General features: G+C 40.6%; 1 protein-coding gene and 2 long non-coding RNA genes across 5 annotated transcripts in view; 2 read left to right on the forward strand and 1 right to left on the reverse strand.

Moving 5' to 3' along the window:
* Positions 1 to 4,974, forward strand: part of DENND5B (DENN domain containing 5B) — a 217,010-nt gene extending 212,036 nt beyond the window's left edge. For both annotated transcript variants that reach the window (XM_070789862.1, XM_019961379.2), the window contains one exon: positions 1 to 4,974. In XM_070789862.1, the coding sequence (XP_070645963.1) occupies positions 1 to 184 (184 nt within the window). In that variant the 3' untranslated portion in view covers positions 185 to 4,974.
* LOC139183180 (uncharacterized) overlaps positions 3,210 to 25,483 on the reverse strand; it is a 37,958-nt gene continuing 15,684 nt past the window's right edge. Inside the window, exon 3 of the long non-coding RNA XR_011566710.1 lies at positions 3,210 to 23,734. This is a non-coding gene — a long non-coding RNA (uncharacterized lncRNA). The remainder of the gene's footprint in view (positions 23,735 to 25,483) is intronic.
* The window catches only part of LOC109559551 (uncharacterized), a 3,624-nt gene continuing 1,870 nt past the window's right edge, over positions 23,730 to 25,483 (forward strand). Inside the window, exons 1-2 of one of the 2 annotated variants that reach the window (XR_002180800.2) lie at positions 23,730 to 24,100; positions 24,197 to 24,315. This is a non-coding gene — a long non-coding RNA (uncharacterized lncRNA). Of the gene's footprint in view, positions 24,316 to 25,483 lie in introns of both variants that reach the window. The other variant, XR_011566708.1, reaches the window with a different exon arrangement.

Consider the following 25,483-nt stretch of genomic DNA (forward strand, 5'->3'; position numbering starts at 1 on the left):
AGATCGCCTGCTCCCACAGTGGATTCCTCTGTTAGCCGAGTGTCCTGCCATCACCCGAATGTATGAGGAGAGCGCCCTCCTGCGAGATCACATGACGGTCAACTCCCTTATCCGCATTCTGCAGACCATCCAGGACTTCACCATAGTCTTAGAAGGCTCGCTCATCAAAGGAGTGGATGTGTAACCCAATTAGCTAGAAACTCAGACCAGAACCCTTGTTCCTGAACCTTCCCCACAACGGGCACGGATTTGGACTTGTCTGACAAGTCAGTGAGTCACTGCAGGGGCGGCACGGCGTGTCCCCCAATGTGAACAGTCCTCACACTGCAGACAAGGCAAAATGCTGTATTGTAGTTCATTTGAACCTGGAATTTAGTATAAAATAGAGTATTTTCATGTGTTAGATGTGTGTAAATATTCTCTCTTCTTTAAGAAATTCTATTACTCTAATAAGATACTTTTCTTAGATTGAATACTCCTGTAACTTAAAATCAGTAGCTTAAAAGTATTGGGAGTTGGGTAGTGGGGAGAGTGGTGCTAGTCAGGAAGAAGCCAGTAAACATGTAAATATAGTACAACCCATTGGGGCTTTTTATTTCCTCCAGGTACCACAAAGGAATCCAGAAAGCATTGTTATGTACTTGCCAGCCATCCTGGTGTCTTACCCTTTATATTGTGAATGTAAACAGTTTACCTGCTGTAGGGGAGAGTAGCCCTCATTTACATCTTTTAAGTTTCAGATGGTTTCATAATTTGAATTGAGCCACTCTTCCAGTCTTGGAAAAATTTTTTCATCAGCACAAGATAAAGATATAATTCAAATATTTTAAATACTGGACCCCAGGAGCTTGGCTACACTGAAAAGAGAACACACAAAGCCCTGAGAAGTCTGTGAAATTGTGGGATTATATTAACTTCTTTACACTTTGGAAAGATTAGCCTAGACTAACTTCATCCTTGACATTTTTATTCTTGTTATTTGAGGTACTTTGGGGAGATGTGAATTTCAGAGTGTTGGCCTCATAGTCTTAAAAACTGCAAATAGCAGTTTGATTCTATACTTTTAATTTGGCCATCTCAACCCTGCAGTTACCTCTCAAGAATAACCACAAACACTCTTTGTTTGGTTTCAATCACCCGCCTCCCCTCTTCCAGTGCCCATCCCCCCTCAGGAAATGGAAAGAATGTCGAAGGAGGAGGAGGACTCTGTGTGGCTTGGAATGTTTTTGTGAAAGTATTTGTTGACCATGATAATGCAAATACCAGAAGAGAGAAAGAATGAACCCTTTCTGGGTGTTTCAGGGCCAGCTGTATGTTCCTTTGTAAGCAGGGGTGAAAATGTAATACTGCGGGCCCAGGAAGGTAAAAGCCAGTACTGCGCAGACTGGCAAAATGGAAGCCAGACAAGAGGCAACAGTTTGGAAGACCAAACGTTGTGAGAAACTTTGCAATTTGGTGTTTTTTAAGGAAGTTAAATACAGTGTTAGCACGTTACCGTAAGTCTTCATGTTACGGTTGGTCTTGTAAGTAATTTAGACATTTGCACGTTGTTAGCAGTGAAATTGCCTTAGCAGAGCTCCAGGTTTTGTTCCCAGTTGTGACTGAGAAGCAAAGTCATGGCCTCTCAGGACCCTTGTGTCATCTGCGGGTCCTGGGCTTTAGCCAATAGTGTTGCTTCCCTTTTTCTCTTGAGGAAGAAACTAGTGAAATAAGTGCCCCACTCCCGTTATCAAACACTGCATTCAGCCAAGGCACACTCCCTTTTAATATGTGACTGAGTCTTTGAGGAGGTAAGGGAGAACTGAAGGCAGCATTTAGAAACCATGGAAAGGGTTTAAGATGGGTCTGGGTGACCTGGGTAGACCAGAAATTTGTTTGCCTGCAGCTAAAGTTTGCCCACAGTGGTGTGGCTACCCCTGGGACATGGAGAGTCTATTATGGGACATATCCAGAACCTGTTTCACCCAGGTGCTTACTGTTTCAATGATGAGAAACCACAGAATGATCCAATCTAGGGTTTTGTTCTTGTTACCTTTTCCGAAGGCCTTGCTTCTGACACATTCTGGACAAACAGAGAGGTGACTTAGGTTAGCATGCTAGAATTGAGTCGTCTCATCTAGCCTTCTCATTTTACAGATGGGAAGACTTAAGGATCAGAGAGATTAAATACTTACCTGCACACCTGGTCAGTGGCAGCACAGGGTGTAGAATTCATGTTTTTTTAATTATACCAGGCTACATGAGACTGGCCTTCAAGGCATTCATATTAATAATAAGTCTTTCTACCCTTGGATCTTAATTCATCCACCTATATAGGTAGCAGATAATGATTAATATTCATTTATAGTAATAATTTATAGGGATTAATATTCATTTTAACAAATTGACCTTAAGTAATAGAAAATTACACCTGTTGTAAAAAGTAGGAGCAGGAATTCCCTGGCAGTCCAGTGATTAGGATTCCACACTTTTACTGCTGAGGACCTGGGTTTCATCCCTGGTCAGGGAACTAAAATCTCACAAGCCTTATGGCACGGCCAAAAACAAAACTAGGAGCAAAAGTGGATTTCAGACCTGTGAGTAAACCCATTACTTTAGAAAGTAATACCCCCCAAGAGTTTGACCTGAAATTTCATCCCATTTTCTATTATCTGACTACAGTAGTGAAATGACCAATTTCAGAAGAAGAAATCACACCAGAACGGACACATCGTCTAGAATGCTGTGCCCTTTAGTTATCACCGTGGGAGTCTATACACAGTCCAGTCACACAGCCTGTGCTTCACACCCCTTGGACCTCCTTATGAGCTGCCCGAATGCCCTATAGCCCATTCTTTTGAATATTTCTAGTGATGGGTAATGGTGGCTTTTCAGAAGAAATTTTCTATTTGGAAACAAAAAGTTCTTAGAACCCAAGTTGATGAATGAAAAGGATACTTATGCAGAGTTTGGGGTCATGTAAGAGATACAGTAAGTAAGACAATTCTTACATGGCTTATAACTGTCTTTGAGTATCAAAGTATTTTGAGCAGGACAGCAGCAAAATTCTTAGAATAAATGTACCTATAAGTGTACACAGCCTTCCGACCTGACTTTGGAAAGTCACTCAGAGGTATACTTTTTGCTGTTAATATATTAGTATATCACTATATCATCATACTTCAAAGTTAAAGTATACAAAAATCAAATTTGACTTTTTTCTTCAAAATAAATTAAAAGTTGTGCCTGGAGTCATGATTAGTATTTTCACAAAATAGCTTAAGAAGAAATTATTTTAAAATTAAATTGCCAAAAATGTTACCTCTTGAAATACTTATCTTCCAAGTGTTTTTCAAATGTTCTGAAAGTCCTAATAATCACCTTTTTGATATAGGGCCATTACACCAGTGTTGGTATTATGTGTGAGACCCTGAAGCCCTGTTCTGTTTGGGGGCTCGTCTGCGCCTTAAATGACTGCGGCTCAGTGTGGAGCAGTATAAAGCAGTGTTCTCAGTGGAGAAAATGGGGCTACTGAGAACAGAAGGAAGGCCTCCCGACCTTCCCTTCCTCTTTCCCACTGTGGCAAGAATCTGGTAGAAGAAACCGAAAGCTTGCAAAATTTATGATTTCCCTCTAAATTTTATTTTAAATATTTCATACATTTTGTACCTTTTGTAACCCTGTGGTATTTACTTTAACATGGCTTTTTAAGAAATCATTTTAATGAACTTCTGTCACACTGTATGAATATACAGGGGAAATACTGAATTGCTCATATTTCCTTTTTTGGCAATAAAGCACTGTTATATGTAAATGGGAGTAAAAGAGGGATGGAGACTATACATAACAGTTTGTGTATAGTAAATGCTGACCCCTCAGATACTTTGAAACATGAGGCAACAGACAAGGACCTCAGATTGCCCAGGGAAATATTTATTTGACAGCATTGGGAGTGTAGCTGTTAATTATAAAATAGCTTCTTTCTGCTAAGAATTATGATTTTTCAGTAGATTTTCATTTTGAGAACTGTTGAGTATTTTCTCTGTGAGGTTTATAGAAACTAGTCTATCTTTTTCACCATTTGGAAGGACAATCTGAACCATAGCTATTTATATTTCAGTATTAATACACCTTCATTGATTGAGAATGGAGTCTTGAGATCTTCTCTACTTTTATAAAGTGAATTCTATTTCCACGTCATCCATGTCATTTGAAGTCCGTGTTTCTTATATAAGTACTTGTTATATTACCTTTTAGTGTAAAAGGAGAAACAATAAACTACTAGGTCTCTTATTCCTATTAAAATCCATTTATAAAACTCTTGAATAAAACTGATTTCCAAGCTTTTTGAAGAGGATACCAATGGAGTGTGATCAGAATAATCCAAGGAGAACCTCATCCTTTCAGATCTTAGCAGCCCTGATTGTCCTCTCAAGGACAAAATAAAGATTGGATCCAGAAAGGTATCACACTGAGCAATTAATATCAGAGTGGAAAAAAATCATCAAAAACATTCTGCTCATTTGAATGAATCCAGGGTATCCTTGGGTTATGTGGGAGGGAATTATGCTTGACACATTTACCTAAATGTATTTGTGTGTGGCCCAGTCTTTATTCCAAACACCAGACAGATCTTGTTAACAGTAGAGAGGTATGGTGCGAGTTCCTGTTGTCAATCAAATGAGGGTGTTAAACATATAGAAAGAATTCTCTGTGTTACACTTGAACCATGTATAAATGTATCCTGTGTGTCTTTTTTTTAAATAAGCATTTCTGCATTTAAATTATATATTTTTTTCTTTGTATTGTTAACAAAATGCATCAGAACTGGATTTTTTTTTCATCTGAACATAATTAAAATTTAAAAAGTATTGTGATATCAAGCACTTTAACATATGTATCAGAGAAACTGATGTGGGTTTTTCAGGTTTTGGAGTACATTTAAATATGACTTTTCATGCTTTGTTCTTTACAAATAAAACTGTGGGGTTGATACTTTGTTTTGCTTCATTATTGTAGAACCTTAATACTGAGTAGTGCACAGGGCCAGTGACTCCAGAAAGTAGAGCAATAAAGCCATTATGAGAGAAAGCTACATGAAACCATTATGTGGTAGAAATATGAGCTTCCCAGATGGCACAGTGGTAAAGAATCCATCTGCCAGTGCAAGAGGCACAAGTGTAGATGTGGGTTCAATCCCTGGGTCGGGAAGATCTCCTGAAGTAGGAAATGGCAACCTGCTCTAGGATTCTTGCCTGAAGAATTCCACGGAGTGCGTACACACATGCATTCAGGCGCGCGTGCACACACACACACACACACACACACACACGATAGAAATATAATCTGCTGGGCAACTGGTTATTCCAGAAGTGGTAAAAAGAAAATGTGAACCCTATCTCACACCATACAGAAAAATCAGTTCTTAGCTTAACAATCTAAACATAAACAGCAAAAACAATTTTTGAAAGAAAATGTAGAATGTATTTATGAATTTGGGATAAACAAGACGTTCAAAAATAACTAGCACTGTAGTCCTTACTAAAAGTGAAAGGCAGAGATGCATTGATTATTCACCACATGTTAAGCATTACTTTAGGTTATGACCATGCAGCAGTTTAAACACACACACACATCAGATTCCTGCTTTTATGGAATTTATATTCTAATGGAGCAAATTACCTAATAAACATGACAAGTAATACATATAGTTGATGTTTAGTCGCTGAGTCATGTCCAACACTTTTGTGACCCCATGGACTGTAGCCCACCAGGCTCCTCTGTCCATGGAATTTTCCAGGCAAGAATACTGGAGTGGGTTCCTATTTCTTTCTCCAGGGAATGTTCCTACCCAGGGACCAAACCCACATCTCCCGCATTGGCAGGCAGATTCTTTACCAACTGAGCCACCTGGGAAGCCCAATACATATAATAATTAGATAACAGTAATAGCAAGCAAAGAAGAAGGATTGAAAGTGTGGCTGGGGCTGCTTAAAGATGGACTGCAATTGTAAAGTGGGTTAGCCAGGGAAAGCCTCACTGAAAATGGAGTTGTCTTTAGCTGTGATTGGAAAAAGCGTAAGAGAAACAAGTTTGCAGGAGGAACATCAAGAGCTTACTTTTGGCTGTAAGTTTGGCATGCCTGTTAGACATCCAAGTAAAGATGTTGGATAGTTGCACTATGGATTCTGAGTTCAGGGGAAAATAATGGTGTATTTGTCAGGATCCAAATCAAGAGACAGAAACCACATAGCAATCTGAAGAGAGGTAGTTTAATGTTTAGAACTGTTAGAATTATCCAGAGAAACAGAGCTAAGGATGTATACAGATGTGTGTGTGTGTGTATATGTATAGAGAGAGATTTATTTTAAGGAATCACCTGACAGTTGTGGAGCCATGGTAAATCCAAAATTTGCAGGTTAGGCTGGTGGACTGGAGACCCAAGGAAGGAAATGTAGTTCAAGTTCAAAGATGACTGACTGGCAGAATTTCTTCTTGCTCAAACGAGGTCAGCCTATGCTGAATTGAGGCCTTCAACAGATTGGATACATTATGGAGGATAATCTGCTTTACTCAAAGTCTACCAATGTAAATGTTTGTCTCATCTGAAGAACACCGTCACAGAAACTTCCAGAATAATGTCTGATTAAATATCTGGGTACCACGGCCCAGCTAAGTTAATGCATAAAATTTAACCATCACAGACTACTATAATAAGAAACTGGAATGATGAAGGATTTGCTACTAAGCAATAAAAAGAACTCTAAAGAATACAAAAATAGCACATATAGGGAGCAGCTACCAACTCTAGGGCTGAGGTAAGGTAAACCTCAAAGAGCCCCCTCCCACTTAGGCTGAGAGTCAGACTTTATTAGAGAGGGCACAGCCATGGCCCGCTGGCTGGCAGAGGAGCTCACTGAGATGCTGCACCAGTGCCACTTGTTTGGAATCTGCTGTCAGGTGCCAGGGAAACATCCTTGGAGAGGTGGCATAGCCCAGAACTTGCTGGAAAGCCACTGGAGAAGGAGGTGCCAGGGAAGCCCTGCATGGAGAGGTGTGATACCAGTAAAGCTCACTACAGAGCCCCCCAAGCCTCCCTACCACAAGAGGTTAGCCTCTGAGACCACAAGGACTTCCCTTGTGGCTCAGCTGGTAAAGAATCCACCTGCAGTGCAGGAGACCTAGGTTCAATCCCTGGGTTGGGAAGATCCCCTGGAGAAGGGAAAGGCTTCCCACGCCAGAATTCTGGCCTGGAGAATTCCGTGGACCATATTGTCCATGGGGTTGCAAAGAGTCAGACACGACTGAGCGATTTTCACTTTCACTTTCCCCAAGAGCCAGGAGCTGCACGCTGGAGGAGCTCACAGAAGAGAGCACAGCAGAAGCTGGAAGAGAAGCTCCCTCCTCCAGTGCCTCTCCAGTGCATTCTATTAACAAAGATTAACACTGTGCCACCTGTCAGAAATGTTTACAAGAAGGTCTAGCTCCATTGTTGCAGAGCAAGATTTTTATTGCTATGGGGCAATAAATTGATAACTGCTCCAGACAGTTTAGTTCCTTATATTCAGTTAAGGAGGAAACAAAGGAGGGGAGTAGGAAAATGCAGGAGAAGATACGAAGATAGTGAGCAAATGTCTCCAAATTTTATGAGGTAATGATTTAGAGCGGACACTGTCTGCCATGTTCATTTGAACTTAGTCCAGATGTATACAATTTTCACCAGTGCTCTTTAAAATATTGACCAACTGCAGTTATTATAATAAGGTCAGGAGGCTTTTGCAGTATAAGGGAAAGAAGACATCAGTGGTCGCAATGGTGAAAAGCATTGGGTATGGGTATATTTTGAAGCTAAAGTCAGAAAGTTTCCTGATGGATTGAATATCGGGGATGAGGAAGAGTCAAAAATGACTCCAAGGGAAACCAGGGGAGCCACTAGAATCGTCACCTGCCTCAAGAATGTCAGGCTAGTGGCATCTTTCACCACCAGAGGCCTCACTCTAATTCTGCCCACACTCAGCTCACGCACTAAGTACACCATCATGATCAACCAGGCCACACCCTACACCTACCTACCCAGTGCTCTTTCAAGACGATGGGAACAGGCCCAACATGCCTAGCCACCCCCAGACCCTCAGAGCGTTGGAATGGCTGAAATGGTGGAAGAACTGTGAGCTCCTCTGTTGACAGGGACAGGGCCCCTCCCCGGTGGCCCCCAATAAAAATGTGAAAACCAAAAACGAAAATGACTCCAAGGATTTTGACCTGAACAAATGGGAAAGGAGAGGCTAGAATTTCTACTAACTGAGATAAGTAAGGATGTGGGGAGAACAGGATTTAAAGACAGATCAGGAGTTCAGTTTTGGACATGTTAAATTTCAGATATTGACTAGACATCCAAGTGAAAATGGTGAACAGGAAATTGAATGTCTGAGTCTGGATCTTCTGGGCTATTGGACTTCTGATATGCATTTTGGAGTTGCTGGCCTGTATAGATAGAATTTAATGTTATAAAATTAGATGAGGACACAAAAGGAGTAAGTTATTAAATAATCTCTCAAAACTTTTAATTTTCCAGTATTGTGACATAATTTACTGTTTGACATTTACATTACTCTCAGTGTTTCACTATTCTGAACAATACTATAATGAACAAACATCCTTGCTTTGTGAGAAATTACCGTTTTTGTAGGTCAAAGACAAATGTCAACTCCATATGATTCAACCTAATGTTTTTGATAATTCTTTTGGTTCTTTATCCTGATATGTGCTTTACTTTGATTAAAATAGATACTGTAACCTAGATGGAGCAATTACTCTCTGAGCAATCTAAAAATAAATCACTCTAGTCAGAGCCAACATGTGGGCCAGATGTTCCTTATACTCAACATAACCTGGAGGCCTTTTACCTACCCATACTACCTACCTACTACTCATACCACCTAGCTACTTGTGTTAAGTGCCCCAAAACTTTTCCTTGATTTCCCTCTTACATCCTGTTCAAAAGCAGCAGAACTTCAAAATGCCTGGACACAAAAACAATGGACTCAATAAGAAATAGACAAAGTCTCAGTTATAGTAAGATAAAGCTCTCCTTTCTCAATAATTGATAAAGAAATGGATAACAGTAGAAACACAGAGGACTTGCACAACAGTACCAACCAACTTGACCTAATTGGTATTATTAGAATGTCCACCACCACCAGAATACAAATTCTTTTCAAGTACACAAAGAACACTTACCAAGATTGCCCATATTCAGGTCAATAAAACATGTCAAATTTAAAAAGATTTAAGTCATGCAAAGTATGTTCTTTGGCCACAAGGGTCAAAAAATGAATCAAAACTGAAAGCAGCAAGTATTTTGAACCAAATGAAAATAAAGCATATCAATATTTGTGGGATACATCGAAAGCAGCTCTTAAAAAGAAATTAATTGCATTGAGCACCTCTGTTGAGAAAAAAAAAAGATCTCAAATCAATGACATATTCTTCAACCTTTAAAAACCTAAAAACAATAATAGTAATAAAAATAAAGATCAGAGCAGAAATCAATTAAACAGAAAACAGAAAAAGAAAATCAGTGAAAACAGAAGGTGGTTCTTTGAGAAACCAATAAATTTGATAAAACTTTAGCCAGACTGATTACAGGAAAAAAAAAAAAAAGACACAAATTGCCACATAAGAATGAGAGAGGTGATGCAAATACAGACATTACATACATTAAAAAGATAATAAGAGAATATTATGAGAATCTTTTTGGCAAGAAATTCTGTATCTTAGATGGTAGATAAATTTCTTAAAGACATTAACTACCAAAGATCACTTAGGAAACAGATAAAATGAGTAGCCTATATGTATTATATTAAAGAAATTGAATTTGTTATTCAACTTTTTTTATCTTTGTCATCTGAGTTTGTTTCCAAGGCAAAACATTCAACATCACAGTAATCCAAGTCGATGCCCCAACCTAGACTAATGCCAAAGAAGCTGAAGTTGAACGATTCTAGGAAGATCTATAAGACCTCCTAGAACAAACACCAAAAAAAGATGTCCTTTTCATTATAGGGGACTGGAATGCGAAAGTAGGAAGGTAGGAAGAGAAACCTCGAATAAGAGGCAAGTTTGGCCTTGGAGTACAAAATGAAGGCAAAGGCTAACAGAGTTTTGCCAAGAGAACACACAAGTCATAGCAAATACCCTCTTCCAACAGCACAAGAGACGACTGTATGCAGGGACATCACCAGATGGTCAATACTGAATCAGATTTACTATATTCTTTGAAGCCGAAGATGGAGAAGCTCTATACAGTTGACAAAAGAAGACCAGTAGCTGACAGTGGCTCAGATCATGAGCTTCTTATTGCAAAACTCAGACTTACATTGAAGAAAGTAGGGAAAACCACTAGGCCATTCAAGTACGACCTAAGTCAAATCCCTATGATTATACAGTAGAGGTGACAAATAGATTCAAGGGACTAGATCTGTTAGACACAGTGCCTGAAGAAATATGGACAAAGGTTCATAACATTGTACAGAGGGTGGTGACCAAAACCATCCCCAAGAAAAAGAAATGCAAGAAGGCAAGGTGGTTGTCTGAGGAGGCCTTACAAATAGTTGAGAAAAGAAGAGAAATGAAAGGAAAGGAGAAAGGGGAAGATATGCCCAAATGAACGCAGATTTCCAAAGAAGAGCACGGAGAGATAAGAAAGCCTTCCTCCGTGATCACAGCGAAGAGATAGAGGAAAACAATGAGATCATGCTGTGAAAGCGCTGCACTCAATATGCCAGCAAAATTGGAAAACTCAGCAGTGGCCACAGGACTGGAAAAGTCAGTTTTCATTCCAATCCCAAAGAAGGGCAATGCCAAAGAATGTTCAAATTACTGTATAATTGCATTCTTTTCACATGCCAGCAAGATTATGCTCAAAATCCTTCAAGCTAGGCTTCAGCAGTATGTGAATCGAGAACTTCCAGATGTTCAAGTTAGATTTACAAAAGGCAGAGGAACCAGAGATCAAATTGCCAACATATGCCAGACCATCGAAAAAGCAAGGAAATTAAAAAAAAAAAAACAAAACATCAACTTCTGCTTCACTGACTATGCTCAAGTCTTTGACTGTGTGGATCACAACAAACTGTGGAAGATTCTTAATGAGATGGGAATACCACAACACATTACCTGCCTCCTGAGAAATGTGCGTGCAGACAAGAAGCAACAGTTAGAACTGGACACGGAACAATGGACTGGTTCAAAATTGGGAAAGAAGTACGTCAAGGCTGTATGTTGTCACCCTGCTTATTTAACTTCTATGCAGAGTATATCATGCAAAATGCTGGGCTGGATGAAGCATAGGCTGGAATCAAGATTGCCAGGAGAAATATCAACAACCTCAGATATGTAGGTGATACCATTTTAATGGCAGAAAGTGAAGGGGATCTAAAGAGCCTCTTGATGAAGGTGAAATGGCAAAGTGAAAAAGCTGGCTTAAAACTCGATATTCAAAAAATTAAGATCATGCCATCCGGTCCTATCACTTCAAGGCAAACAGATGGGGAAAATGTGGAAACGGTGTCAGATTTCATTTTCTTGGGCTCCAAAATCACTGCAGACGGTGACTGCAGCCTTGAAATTAAAAGACGCTTGCTTCTTAAAAGAACAACTATGACAAACCTATACAGTGTATTAAAAAGGAGACATCACTTTGCAGACAAAGGTACATACAGTCAAAGCTAAGTATGGTACCTTTTCTGCTAGTTGTGTATGGATGTGAGAGTTGGACTATAATGAATGCTGAGTGCCGAAGAAGTGATGCTTTCAACAGACGTGTACCCCAGTGTTCATCGCAGCACTGTTTACAATAGCCAGGAGGACGTGGAAGCAACCTAGATGTCCACTGGCAGATGAATGGATAAGAAAGCTGTGGTACATATACACAATGGAATATTACTCAGTTATTAAAAAGAATGCATTTTAATCAGTTCTAATGAGGTGGATGAAACTGGAGCCTATTATACAGAGTGAAGTAGGTCAGAAAGAAAAACACCAATACAGTATATTAACGCATATATATATGGAATTTAGAAAAATAATAACAAGGATCCTCTATGTGAGACAGCAAGAGACACAGATATAAAGAACAGACTTTTGGACTCTGGGAGAAAGCGAGGGTGGGATGATTTGAGAGAATATAATAACATATATATTATCATATGTGAAATAGATCGCCAGTCCAGGTTTGATGCATGGGCCAGGGTGCTCAGGGCTGGTGCACTGGGATGACCCTGAGGGATGTGATGGAGACAGAGGTGGGAGGGGGGTTCAGGATGGGGAACACATGTACACCCATGGCTGATTCATGTCAATGTATGGCAAAAACCACTACAATATTGTAAAGTAATTAGCCTCCAATTAAAAGAAATAATTAAAAAAAAAAAGAATTGATGCTTTCCAACTGTGGTCCTGGAGAAGATTCTTGAGAGTCCCTTGGACAATGAGATGAAACCAGTCAATCCTAAAAGAAATCAACCCTGAATATTCATTGGAAGGACTGATGCTGAAGCTGAAACTCCAATACTTTGGCCACCTGATGCAAAGAGCTGACTCACTAGGAAAAAAACTTGATTCTGGGAAAGATCGAGGGCAAGAGGAGAAGAGGGTGACAGAGGATGAGATGGTTGGATAGCATCACTGACTCAATGGACATGAGTTTGAGCAAGTGCCAGGAGATAGTGAAGGACAGGGAAGCCTGGTGTGCTGCAGTTCATGGGTCATAAATAGTCAGACACAACTTAGCACCTGAACAACAACAAATTAACCTTCTCCCAAAGAAAAACTCCAAGTCCAGATAATTTTACTAGTGAATTCTACCCAAAATTTAAGGAATAAATAATGAAAATTCCATACAAAGTCTTCCAGAAAATGGATAAAGAAGTCTGTGTTAGTTTGTTAGGGCTGCCATAACAAAGACTAGTTGGCTTAAGCAACAGAAATTTATTTTCTCAATATTCCGAAGGCTAAAATTCTGAGAGCATGGTGTCAGCAGGACTGGTTTCTTCCGCGGCCTTTCTCTTTGACTTACAGATGGCTGTCCTCTCTCTGTCTTCATATGGTCTTCTCTCAGTGGATGTCTGGTCCTAACTTCCTCTTCCTCTAAGGTCACCAGTCATATTGGATTAGGGCCAACCCTAATGACTTCATTTCAACTTACCTCTTTAAAGACCTTATCTCCAAATACTGTCACAATCTGAGGTACTGGGGGTTAGGATTTCAACACATGAACTCTGAGAGGATACAATTCAGCCCACGACAAGGTAATACTTCCCAACACATCCCATGAGTCAGCACTGCCCTGATACCAATATCAAACAAACTACAAGAAAAGAAATATACAGACCAAGAACTCTTATGAAGGTAGGTGTTAAAATTCTTAACAAAATATTAATTCAAATTCTATGATACAAATATATGTCATGTCTAATTGGGGTCTATTAGGGAAAACAAGGTTGGGTTAACATTCAATCAAGCAATATAATTCACCATACTTACAGACTAAAAAAATAAAAGCAAATTATAGGCTCATCCCAATACAGGCAAAAAAATTGACAAATTCTAAAAAAGCAAAATGGCTGTCTGGGGAGGCCTTACAAATAGCTGTGAAAAGAAGAGAAGCGAAAAGCAAAGGAGAAAAGGAAAGATATAAACATCTGAATGCAGAGTTCCAAAGAATAGCAAGAAGAGATAAGAAAGCCTTCTTCAGCCATCAATGCAAAGAAATAGAGGAAAACAACAGAATGGGAAAGACTAGGGATGTCTTCAAGAAAATCACAGATACCATAAAGGATAGAAATAGTATGGACCTAACAGAAGCAGAAGATATTAAGAAGAGACGGCAAGAATACACAGAAGAACTGTACAAAAAAGATCTTCACGACCCAGATAATCACGATGGTGTGATCACTGACCTAGAGCCAGACATCCTGGAATGTGAAGTCAAGTGGGCCTTAGAAAGCATCACTACAAACAAAGCTAGTGGAGGTTATGGAATTCCAGTTGAGCTATTTCAAATCCTGAAAGATGATCCTGTAAAAGTGCTGCACTCAATATGCCAGCAAATTTGGAAAACTCAGCAGTGGCCACAGCACTGGAAAAGGTCAGTTTTCATTCCAATCCCAAAGAAAGGCAATGCCAAAGAATGCTCAAACTACCGCACAATTGCACTCGTCTCACACGCTGAAAGTAATGCTCAAAATTCTCCAAGCCAGGCTTCAGCAATACGTGAACCGTGAACTTCCTGATGTTCAAGCTGGTTTTAGAAAAAGCAGAGGAACCAGAGATCAAATTGCCAACATCTGCTGGATCATGGAAAAAGCAAGAGAGTTCCAGAAAAACATCTATTTCTGCTTTATTGACTATGCCAAAGCCTTTGACTGTGTGGATCACAAGAAACTGTGGAAAATTCTGAAAGAGATGGGAATACCAGACCACCTGATCTGCCTCTTGAGAAATCTGTATGCACGTCAGGAAGCAACAGTTAGAACTGGACATGGAACAACAGACTGGTTCCAAATAGGAAAAGGAGTACGTCAAGACTGTATATTGTCACCCTGTTTATTTAACTTCTATGCAGAGTACATCATGAGAAACGCTGGACTGGAAGAAACACAAGCTGGAATCAAGATTGCCAGGAGAAATATCAATAACCTCAGATATGCAGATCACACCATCCTTATGGGAGAAAGTGAAGAGGAACTCAAAAGCCTCTTGATGAAAGTGAAAGAGGAGAGTGAAAAAGTTGGCTTAAAGCTCAACCTTCAGAAAACAAAGATCATAGCATCCGGTCCCACCACTTCATGGGAAATAGATGGGGAAACAGTGGAAACAGTGTCAGACTTTATTTTTCGGGGCTCCAAAATCACTACAGATGGTGACTGCAACCAAGAAATTAAAAGACGCTTGCTCCTTGGAAAGAAAGTTATGACCAACCTAGACACCATATTCAAAAGCAGAGACATTACTTTGCCAACAAAGGTTCATCTAGTTAAGGCTATGGTTTTTCCTGTGGTCATGTATGGATGCAAGAGTTGGACTATGAAGAAGGCTGAGCGCCGAAGAAATGATGCTTTTGAACTGTGGTGTTGGAGAAGACTCTTGAGAGTCCCTTGGACTGCAAGGAGATCCAACCAGTCTATTCTGAAGGAGATCAGCCCCGGGATTTCTTTGGAAGGACTGATGCTGAAGCTGAAACTCCAGTACTTTGGCCACCTCATGCGAAGAGTTGACTCATTGGAAAAGACTCTGATGCTGGGAGGGATTGGGGGCAAGAGGAGAAGGGGATGACAAAGGATGAGATGGCTGGATGGCATCACTGACTCGATGGACTTGAGTCTCAGTGAACTCCGGGAGTTTGTGATGGACAGGGAGACCTGGCGTGCTGCGATTCATGGGGTCGCAAAGAGTCAGATACGACTGAGCGATTGATCTGATCTGATCTGATCTGACTGTTCATTCAAGATTTAGGAAAAAAACCTGAAAGTCTTCCTCACATCTTCCTCACATCAGATATACTGGGTTCATGGCTTAGAAAATGCTTAAAGTCATCTGCAAAAATCTACAGCTAACATCATCCTTTATGTAAATACTGAGTGCTTCCCCCATAAGATCAAGAACAGGCAAAGACATCCACTCTTAACACTTCTATTCAACACTGTACTGTAGTTTCTAATCAGTGCAATAAAATAAGAAAAAGAAAAGGCATAAAGATCGGAAAGAAAGAAGTAAAATTGTCTTTATTCACAGATGATTAATGATTGTCCATTTATCAATAGACAATCCTATGGGATTTACTAAAAACTTACTGATGCTAGTGAGTGAGATTAGCAAGGTCGGAAGATATATAGTCAAGGTACAAAAATTAATTGCATTTCTATATGCAACAGCATTACAAATCTGAGATACCTGGGGATAAATTTGACAAAAAGTAGGCAAGACTCACTCACTGAAAACTACTGAGGAAAGCTAAAGTCCTAAATACATGTAGAACTCTAGTGTGGTCCTAGATCAGAAGACTCAATATTATTAAGATGTCAGTTCTCCCCAAATTGATCTATAGAGTCAACGCAACCTAATTCAAACTCCCAGCAATCGTTTTCACAGAACTTAACAAACTGTTCCTAAAATTTATGGAATTTGAAAGCCCTAGAAGAGCCTAAATTATATGGAACTAGATTTTAAAAAGAAACTTGGAAGACTTACACTACCTGATTTCAATACAGTGAATCCCCTACATATGAATGAGTTTCATATTAAAAGCACATTCATAAGTCTAATTTGTTTGTAAGTTCAACAAAGTTAGCCTAGGTGCCCAGCTAACACAATTGGCTATATAGCATTATACTGTAATAGGTTTATAATACTTTTAATATAAATAATACATAAAAACAAAAAATAAAACATTATTAATCTTACAGTACAGTACTTTGAAAAGTACAGTCGTACAGTACAATAGCTGGTATACAGAGGCTGGCATTAAGTGAATAAGCAAGAAGAGTTAGTGACTGTAGGAGGGAGAGAAGGTGGGAGATGGTAAAGCTGAAGGATCATCAGCAATAGGAGAGAAAGGGCAATTTCACTCATGCCTAATGTTGACAGAACATTCTTTCTTTGAAAGTTTGTAACTTGAAGATTCATATGTAGGGGACTTGTGTGTGTGTGTGCTCAATCACTCAGTCATGTCCAACTCTTTGCAGCCCCGTGGACTGTAAACTGCCAGGCTCCTCTGCCCATGGAATTTCCCAGACAAGAATACTGGAGTGGGGTGCCACTTCCTACTGCAGGGGCTCTTCCAGACCCAGGGATTCATCTCCTGTATTGGCGGGTGGATTCTTTACCAATAGCACCACCTGGGAACCCCTTTAGTGCTTATACTTAAAGCTACAGTGATTAATACAGTGTGGGGGAAATTAAGGTAAAGCTAGACAAATCTAGGTCAACTGAATAAAAAGTCTGGTAACACACCCACATATATAGGCTCAATTGCTCAACAAAGTTATAAGGGTTGTTAAGTGTCAAAAGGATAGTCTTTTCAGTGAATGGTCCTGGAACAATTGAATAACTACATGCAAAAGAAATGAAGTTTGATCCACACCTCACAGCATATATTTTAAATCAACTCAAAATGGATCACAGATATAAATGTAAATTTTAAAATTAAAAAACTGATAGAATATAGAGTAAATGACCTTGGGTTAGGCAAAGATTTCTGATATGACAAATAAATACAGTCCTTAAAACTGATAAATTTGACTAAACAAAAATTAAGAATGTATATATGCTTTTTGTTCAAGTTTCAGACATGTATTAATTAGTGTAAACCCTCAACACAATACACAAGCATGATTTCATGCATTTAAAGGGGAAATATTTCCTGGTTAAATAGAAAATTTTACAAATGACTTCTGGAAGACCTTCATTCTAAGCAGCTTTATAGTCAAACATTTCATTTAGGAGTCTGGACCTTCTTTCTTCGACTTACTGTAATCCACATTCACTGAATAGAACTCACATTGATCACTGGGATTCAGTTTCTTCTGGCTTATTCTTTCTGTTCCAACTGATTGGACAATGCCAGATACAAGGCATACAGTGCTGCTACAGTACCTCCAGCTCCAACTAACACAAGGAAAGAAACCAACCTTGTATGTTTCTTGGCCTAACCAAGGATCTAGTGGAGCATATTTGATCTGAAAGGAGATGAGAACAAATCTGCCGGGCCCCAGACTAAGTAGTCCCTGCCCAAATGTACACTTTTTGGAAGATACTTTTAGAAGAATGCAAAAATAAGCCACAGGTTAGAAGAACATTAGCAAATCACATATACAATAAAGGACTTGTATCCAACATACATAAAGAACTCTCAGAATGCAATAAAGAGCCCAACAACAAAAAGTGACAATTGATTTGAAAGCATACTTCACCAAAGAAGACATTTTTTGTGTTAATTGCTCAGTCGTGTCCAACTCTTTGCGACCCCATGGACTATAGCCCACCAGGCTTCTCTGTCCATAGAATTCTCCAGGCAAAAATATTGGAGAGGGTTGCCACTCCATTCTCCAGGGGATCTTCCTGACCCAGGGAATGAACCAGGGTCTCCAGAATTGCAGACAGATTCTTTACCATCTGACCCACCAGGAAGCCCTCCTGACATATTGATGGCAAAAAGCACACAAAAAGATGTTCAGCATCATTAACTATCTGAGAAATGCAAATTAAAATAAGATACCATTGCATGCCTCTGAGGATGGCTAAAATCGAAAGGACTGGCCAGATCAAATAATGGTAAAGGATGTATAATAATCAATTTTCATACACTGCTGACGGCAATGTAAAATAGTACAACTACATTGGAAAACAGTTTGACAGTTTCTTAAAAACTTTGACATATACCAATAGTATGATCCAGCCATTCTATTAAGAAGTAATTAATTACTGAAAGGAAATAAAATCATATGTCCACAAAAATACTTGCACATGAATGTTAATCAGTTTCACCTGTAATAGCCAAAAACTGGAATCAACCATATAATCAACAGATGAGTGGATAAATAATTTGTGGCATATCCATACAATGAAATACTACTTAGCAATAAAAAGCAGTAAACTATTAATACATGCAACAACACAGATGCAAACAATTTAAAAAAAAAGAGCCATGCGAATAACCTGTAGTGACAAAAGATAATCAGTTGCTGCTTGGAGAGGGGCCTGGAGGGAGGGGTTGACAGAAGCCCAAGGAAACTTTGGAGGTAACAGATATATTCATAATCTTAACTGCAGTGATAAGTTTCATGAGTACATACTCATGTCAAAATTGCATACTTTAAGTATATGAAACTTGTTGAATGTCAATGACACCTCAAGGTTTTTTTAAAAATATAACTGAAAAGTTGAGAATACACACATTATAATTAAAATGTGATTTTAAACAAAGGAAAAACCCAATAACTTGATTTATCAATCGTTCCCTTCTACCTCATTCTATTAGCTTCTTAGTTTCATCACTTGTTTATCCACAAGCACTGAAGGCATTGATGCCAAAGGCTAGAAGAGGTCAGGTCAATCTAGACAGACCCAACAAGCACTAGCATAAAAGAATTGCAGGCGTACAACTGCAGTCACAGTTATACATTCTTCCAAAAAAGACAACCTGCATTTTTGCTTCTAGGTTTTTTACTTGGCATGTTGTCAGTTCAGTTCAGTTGCTCAGTTGTGTCTAACTCTTTGCAAACCCATGAACCACAGCATGCCAGGCTTCCCTGTCCATCACCAACTCCCGGAGTCTACCCAAACCCATGTCCATTGAGTCGGTGATGCCATCCAACCATCTCACCCTCTGTTGTCCCCTTCTCCTCCTGCCCTCAATCTTTCCCAGCATCAGGGTCTTTTCAAATGAGTCAGCTCTTCGCATCAGGTGGCCAAAGTACTGGAGTTTCACCTTCAACATGAGTCCTCCCAATGAACACTCAGGACTGATCTTTAGGATGGACTGGTTGGATCTCCTTGCAGTCCAAGGGACTCCCAAAAGTCTTCTCTAACACCACAGCTGAAAAGCATCAATTCTTTGGCACTCAGCTTTCTTGACAGTCCAATTCTCACATCCATACATGACCACTGGAAAAACCATAGCCTTGACTAGATGGGCCTTTGTTGACAAAGTAATGTCTCTGGCATGTTGTAGTGACTCTTTAATCTTCTTTCCTTAAAACCCTTGCAGGACTGTGTCCATTAATCCCAAATTATTGTATCATGATCCTACCCAAACTTAACCAAGCCCCCTTCCCCATGGAAAGTTCTGCCTTAGACCAATCTCCAAAACTTCAGTAAATATCCAAACTCCACCCTTTGCCCTCTGATAGGTTACTAAGACTCTGTCAAGGTAAAGCTCTTCCTTACTGTGCAAGCAATAAACAGAAAGTTTTGATGATAATTCAGGAAGCCAGTATTCAACATTATTGATTATGTATTTCCTCTTCTGAGTTATTTTAGTAACCTTTTCCCATTCATTTTTAATGTGCGGCTTTGACTTATAGTTTAAAAACATTTTGGAGCTATTCTTTGCTCTATATGATGTCAGTATTTTCTCACTTTCCTTTTAGGTTTGGGGATTTTCTGTTGCACAGAAAATTTAAGCTTTCAATTGTTTAAAATTATTAACCATTCCTTAAAAATAAATAAATAAATGAAGCGGTACAGCTTCTGGTGCCATACTGCCTGGTTGCAAATCTCTGCTGCTTACTAGCTGAAGAACCTTGTTTATCACTTAAGTCTCTGGGAACCTGGTTTCCTCATCTGTCTCCCCACAGGAATGCAAGTTCCACAAAGGATACATTTTTGATCGTTTTGTTAATTGCTGTAGCTCTGGGAACAGTGCCTGACACACAGCGCTCAATAAATATTTGTTAAATGAATGAATCTACAAAGCCAGACCAATAATCTTATTTGCCTCATAAGGTTGTTATAAGAACAAACTAATCCTTGTAAATTTTGGTCTAGAACAATGCCTGGCACACAGTAAGAGTGCAAGAAATGTCAGCTCCCCCACCCCCAATACCAGAATCCCGCCTCTTTGTGAAGTCTTACCTGAATACCCCTCTCCTCCATCTTCCCTTCTCCCCTGTCCACTCCCGCCAGATGTGCATCTCTGTTCCTCTTTACTAGCACCCACATGTCACGACACAGATAATCAACATGGTGTGATCACTGACCTAGAGCCAGACATCCTGGAATGTGAAGTCAAGTGGGCCTTAGAAAGCATCACTATGAACAAAGCTAGTGGAGGTGATGGAATTCCACTTGAGCTATTTCAAATCCTGAAAGATGATCCTGTAAAAGTGCTGCACTCAATATGCCAGCAAATTTGGAAAACTCAGCAGTGGCCACAGCACTGGAAAAGGTCAGTTTTCATTCCAATCCCAAAGAAAGGCAATGCCAAAGAATGCTCAAACTACCACACAATTGCACTCATCTCACACGTAGTAAAGTAATGCTCAAAATTCTCCAAGCCAGGCTTCAGCAATATGTGAACCGTGAACTTCCGGATGTTCAAGCTGGTTTTAGAAAAGGCAGAGGAACCAGAGATCAAATTGCCAACATCCGCTGGATCATGGAAAAAGCAAGAGAGTTCCAGAAAAACATCTATTTCTGCTTTATTGACTATGCCAAAGCCTTTGACTGTGTGGATCACAATAAACTGTGGAAAATTCTGAAAGAGATGGGAATACTAGACCACCTGATCTGCCTCTTGAGAAATCTGTATGCAGGTCAGGAAGCAACAGTTAGAACTGGACATGGAACAACAGACTGGTTCCAAATAGGAAAAGGAGTACGTCAAGGTTGTGTATTGTCACCCTGCTTATTTAACTTCTACGCAGAGTACATCATGAGAAACGCTGGACTGGAAGAAACACAAGCTGGAATCAAGATTGCCGGGAGAAATATCAATAACCTCCCGTGGTGGTTATATCTGCCTTAAGGGTGGTACAGATGACACCACCCTTATGGCAGAAAGTGAAGAGGAACTCAAAAGCCTCTTGATGAAAGTGAAAGTGGAGAGTGAAAAAGTTGGCTTAAAGCTCAACATTCAGAAAACGAAGATCATGGCATCTGGTCCCATCACTTCATGGGAAATAGATGGGGAAACAGTGGAAACAGTGTCAGACTTTATTTTTCTGGGCTCCAAAATCACCGCAGATGGTGACTGCAGCCACAAAATTAAAAGACGCTTACTCCTTGGAAGGAAAGTTATGACCAACCTAGATAGCATATTCAAAAGCAAAGACATTACTTTGCCAACAAAGGTCTGTCTAGTCAAGGCTATGGTTTTTCCTGTGGTCGTGTATGGATGTGAGAGTTGGACTGTGAAGAAGGCTGAGCACCGAAGAATTGATGCTTTTGAACTGTGGTGTTGGAGAAGACTCTTGAGAGTCCCTTGGACTGCAAGGAGATCCAACCAGTCCATTCTGAAGGAGATCAGCCCTGGGATTTCTTTGGAGGGAATGATGCTAAAGCTGAAACTCCAGTACTTTGGCCACCTCATGCGAAGAGCTGACTCATTGGAAAAGACTCTGATGCTGGGAGGGATTGGGGGCAGGAGGAGAAGGGGATGACAGAGGATGAGATGGCTGGATGGCACCATTGACTCGATGGACGTGAGTCTGAGTGAACTCCGGGAGTTGGTGATGGACAGGGAGGCCTGGCGTGCTGTGATTCATGGAGTCGCAAAGAGTCGGACATGACTGAGCGACTGAACTGTACTGAACTGAATATGTCACTTGGAGTTCTTGACCTTTGGGCAGCTGTAAGCCCCTCTGAGAATCCAAGGACCGCTATAAACACTCACCCTAGAAAAATACACCTATGCACAAGCTACTTTTCAGTACAATTTCAAGGAGCTCATAGAATCTAAATTCCTGAATTAAGTAGACCTTAATGTCAAAACTCCGTACTGCTTAGTAGCAACAAAGCTTAACAGGTCACAGGAAATTTCTCAGAGCAGATCTTAAGGGTCAAAGTACAAACTGAGCATCAAGAGCAGAGCTCCTCTGGGTTGCAAATTTCTTTCTCCTTTTGAAGAGATGAGAATTATTCCTTCCTGACTGTCCTTTCAGCACTGACCCTTCACCCTAACCGGACAGGGAAAGGCTGTGGGGTACGAGGGGCCGGGAGGAAGGGGGTTCTTAATGAAAGCAGGGGGCTTCAACAGATTCCAAGATGAGCTGCAAACTTCCTAAATTTCGGCCACCCAGTCTCCCGGTTGGTAGTCAACAAATTCTCACCAACATAATGACCCGAGTTCCAGTCTTCTCAAGCAGGAAAGAGGGGTAAAACGGAAGACTGTCTTACTGCCCTCTCGGGAAAAGAGGCAGACTGCGCAGTATGCAAGTGAAGAGCCCTGGACCCTGCGACTACCCGCGTAACTTCTATCAATTCTGTAAACTTCCTAAGCCTCCGTTTTGCCCTAAGAATGGGAATTAGCAGAATGAACCTCGTACTTTGGTTGTGAGGTAACTAAACCACCGACACACTATCTTGCACCTGGAAGCTCCCAATAATTATGAGCTGTTTTTTTATTAACATTAAATAACAACCGGAAGGAAGGACGTTGCCTGCTTACCAACCTTGTGGGCCTGGAGTCTGCTCAGGCAGGAGAGCGGCGCGCAGAGCGCTGGCCTGGGCGGGGCCTGGGCGGGGCCTGCGCCACCTCCCGGCCTTCCCCAGCCACAGGCCCGCCTACTTCTACACTTTCGCCCCCCTTCCAGGGAGGCGGCCCCTTACCTTGTCGGTGTTCTGGGAACTCCCTAGACAGAAATGCGCAGATCCTCAAGGGGTTCCCTGCCTCCCCCTCCTTTTAGCCACGGGCTGAGACTTCCTCATCTACGGATGGTTCTGTCAGAGTCAAAAATTACTGGACTCCGAGAAAGATGAAGGCCAGCCTTTTATTTTGATTAGAAACAATCCCGGAGGGGAGAATGGATACATGTATATGTAAGGCTGATTTCCTTTGGTGTTCACCTGAAACGATCACAACACTGTTAACCAGCTTATACCCCAATACAAAATCAAAGGTTAAAAAGAAAGGAACAGTCCCAGAGGTGACGTGATTTGCCCAAAGTCGGCAACTTCCTGAAATTAGAAACCAATCGGAAGACTTCCATGTGGGTGTTCTTTCCGCTGTTATCAGGTTACCTCAGAGCCTTAGGATCTGCTTTTGAAAAGGAATTGAAGAGGTCGGTTAGGGAAAGCCACTGAAGGAAAAAATATTCGGATTTGGTAACTGCTTATGGCAGGGGTTGAAAGAGGGGGAGTGATACAGTGTGTAATCGGCTTCCCCCCAAAAAACACAATGTAAACAATTTTAGAATTGTTTTAGATCATGAATTTTAGTTGAGTGTATCTTCGGGCGGGGGCGGGGCGGGGGGGACTTAACCTGTTTTGTTTACCCAGCCAAGTGCCTAATGCAGAGTACCTAGTAAACGTTTGCCACCTGAATGACCGCGTGGCTGGGCGCGCCCCATCCACCATCGAGGTGCTGGAGGGTTTGTGGAGCCAAGCCCTACCTGGGAGGCACGTACGTCTTTCTTTTCCAGTTTTTCTCAGTTATGGCTTTGCCCTGAATATTCTTTGTTCTTAAATCCTTGACTGCATCTCTTGATTATTTCCTTAGGATATTTTCCTAGATGTGGGATTACTGTGAAGGGTATGCACACATTTAAGGCTCTAGATTCAGAACCCCTCCAGCGGTGCAAGAATTAGTCAGCTTCCCAGCGAGCTGGCTCTAACTAGGTATTAACAAGCTTCATTTTATTTATTTACTGCCATCTTGATAAAACAAAAGTATTTTATTTGCCTTTCTTTGTGGACTAATAAGATTGAGATTTAAGTAATTTTAAAGAAATACTATAAGGAGGCCAGAGAAATCCTTGTGTGCGGTGGGACACCAGTGAAATTAGGCACCTTCTGCCCCAAGAGGGGAAACCTAAGGGCAACCATTGTTTGGAGCAATTTGACCTGAAGATGTAAACATCTGAGCCTTCCTAGAGAGGCTCCCCCTGGGCCAGGGAGGGGAGCTGTGATTAACGCCTTTCCCTCTGCTACTTTCATTTCCTGATGAGTTAATATTTTAAAACTAATGAAAAACCAGTATACGTGTCTTTAAGGACAGCAAGAGAAGGTAGAAGTGAGAAAACTATTTGAAGTTAAAGTCCTGGAGAAAGGGGAGGGGTGAGTTGGTGAACTGTGAAACATGTTTCCACAAGATAGGAGGTAAGTCCTTGGGGGCCTGCTGCCAGTCTGGAGGGGCCCAAGGTGGGGTCTAGAGAGTTTGTATGTGAAAGGCTGCTCTTTGGTTGTGGAACTTATGAGGACAGGGGTCCCCAAAGGACCTGGAAGGGGCTTTTAATGCACTTTGGAGGCTCACAGTTTAATCTCCAGGGACAAAGGAAAGCAGTAAGGAAGTGGAGGGAACCATGCAGCCCAGACTGCTCTCAGAGTGCTGAGAAGGGAGCTTGTGGTTTTCCCAGAGAAGAGGCAACCATGAGCTGGGGAGCTTTTCTTGGTTTATGAAACAATGAGGACTTCCCACCCTGCTAGAGCCAGGAACCAGCCCCAGCTCTTCTGAGGTCCACTGGGTTCTTTTACAAACCATACGGAGGAGGAGAACTATTTTACAAATGTTTACAGGCAGTTTTATTTACTAAACTAGCTCTCATTTACTCTCAACTAAATTTATAGTCTTAATTGCCATCATTACCATTTTTCTTGATAATAAACATACAAGATGTGTTTTATAGTTGGTGGGTTTTTTTTTAATTAGCTTTGTGGGGGAGTTTATTTTCTTGATTGCTTTAAATTTCCTATTAAAGTCTTAAATTTAACAATCAGCTTCTTGCAGTTCAGCAATCTACGAATTTTTCTGTCACTTTAATTCTTCTGAAAGAGCTTAAGCCAAGTA

The sequence above is a fragment of the Bos indicus genome, chromosome 5, assembly GCF_029378745.1.
Source record: "Bos indicus isolate NIAB-ARS_2022 breed Sahiwal x Tharparkar chromosome 5, NIAB-ARS_B.indTharparkar_mat_pri_1.0, whole genome shotgun sequence".
NCBI lineage: Eukaryota > Metazoa > Chordata > Mammalia > Artiodactyla > Bovidae > Bos > Bos indicus.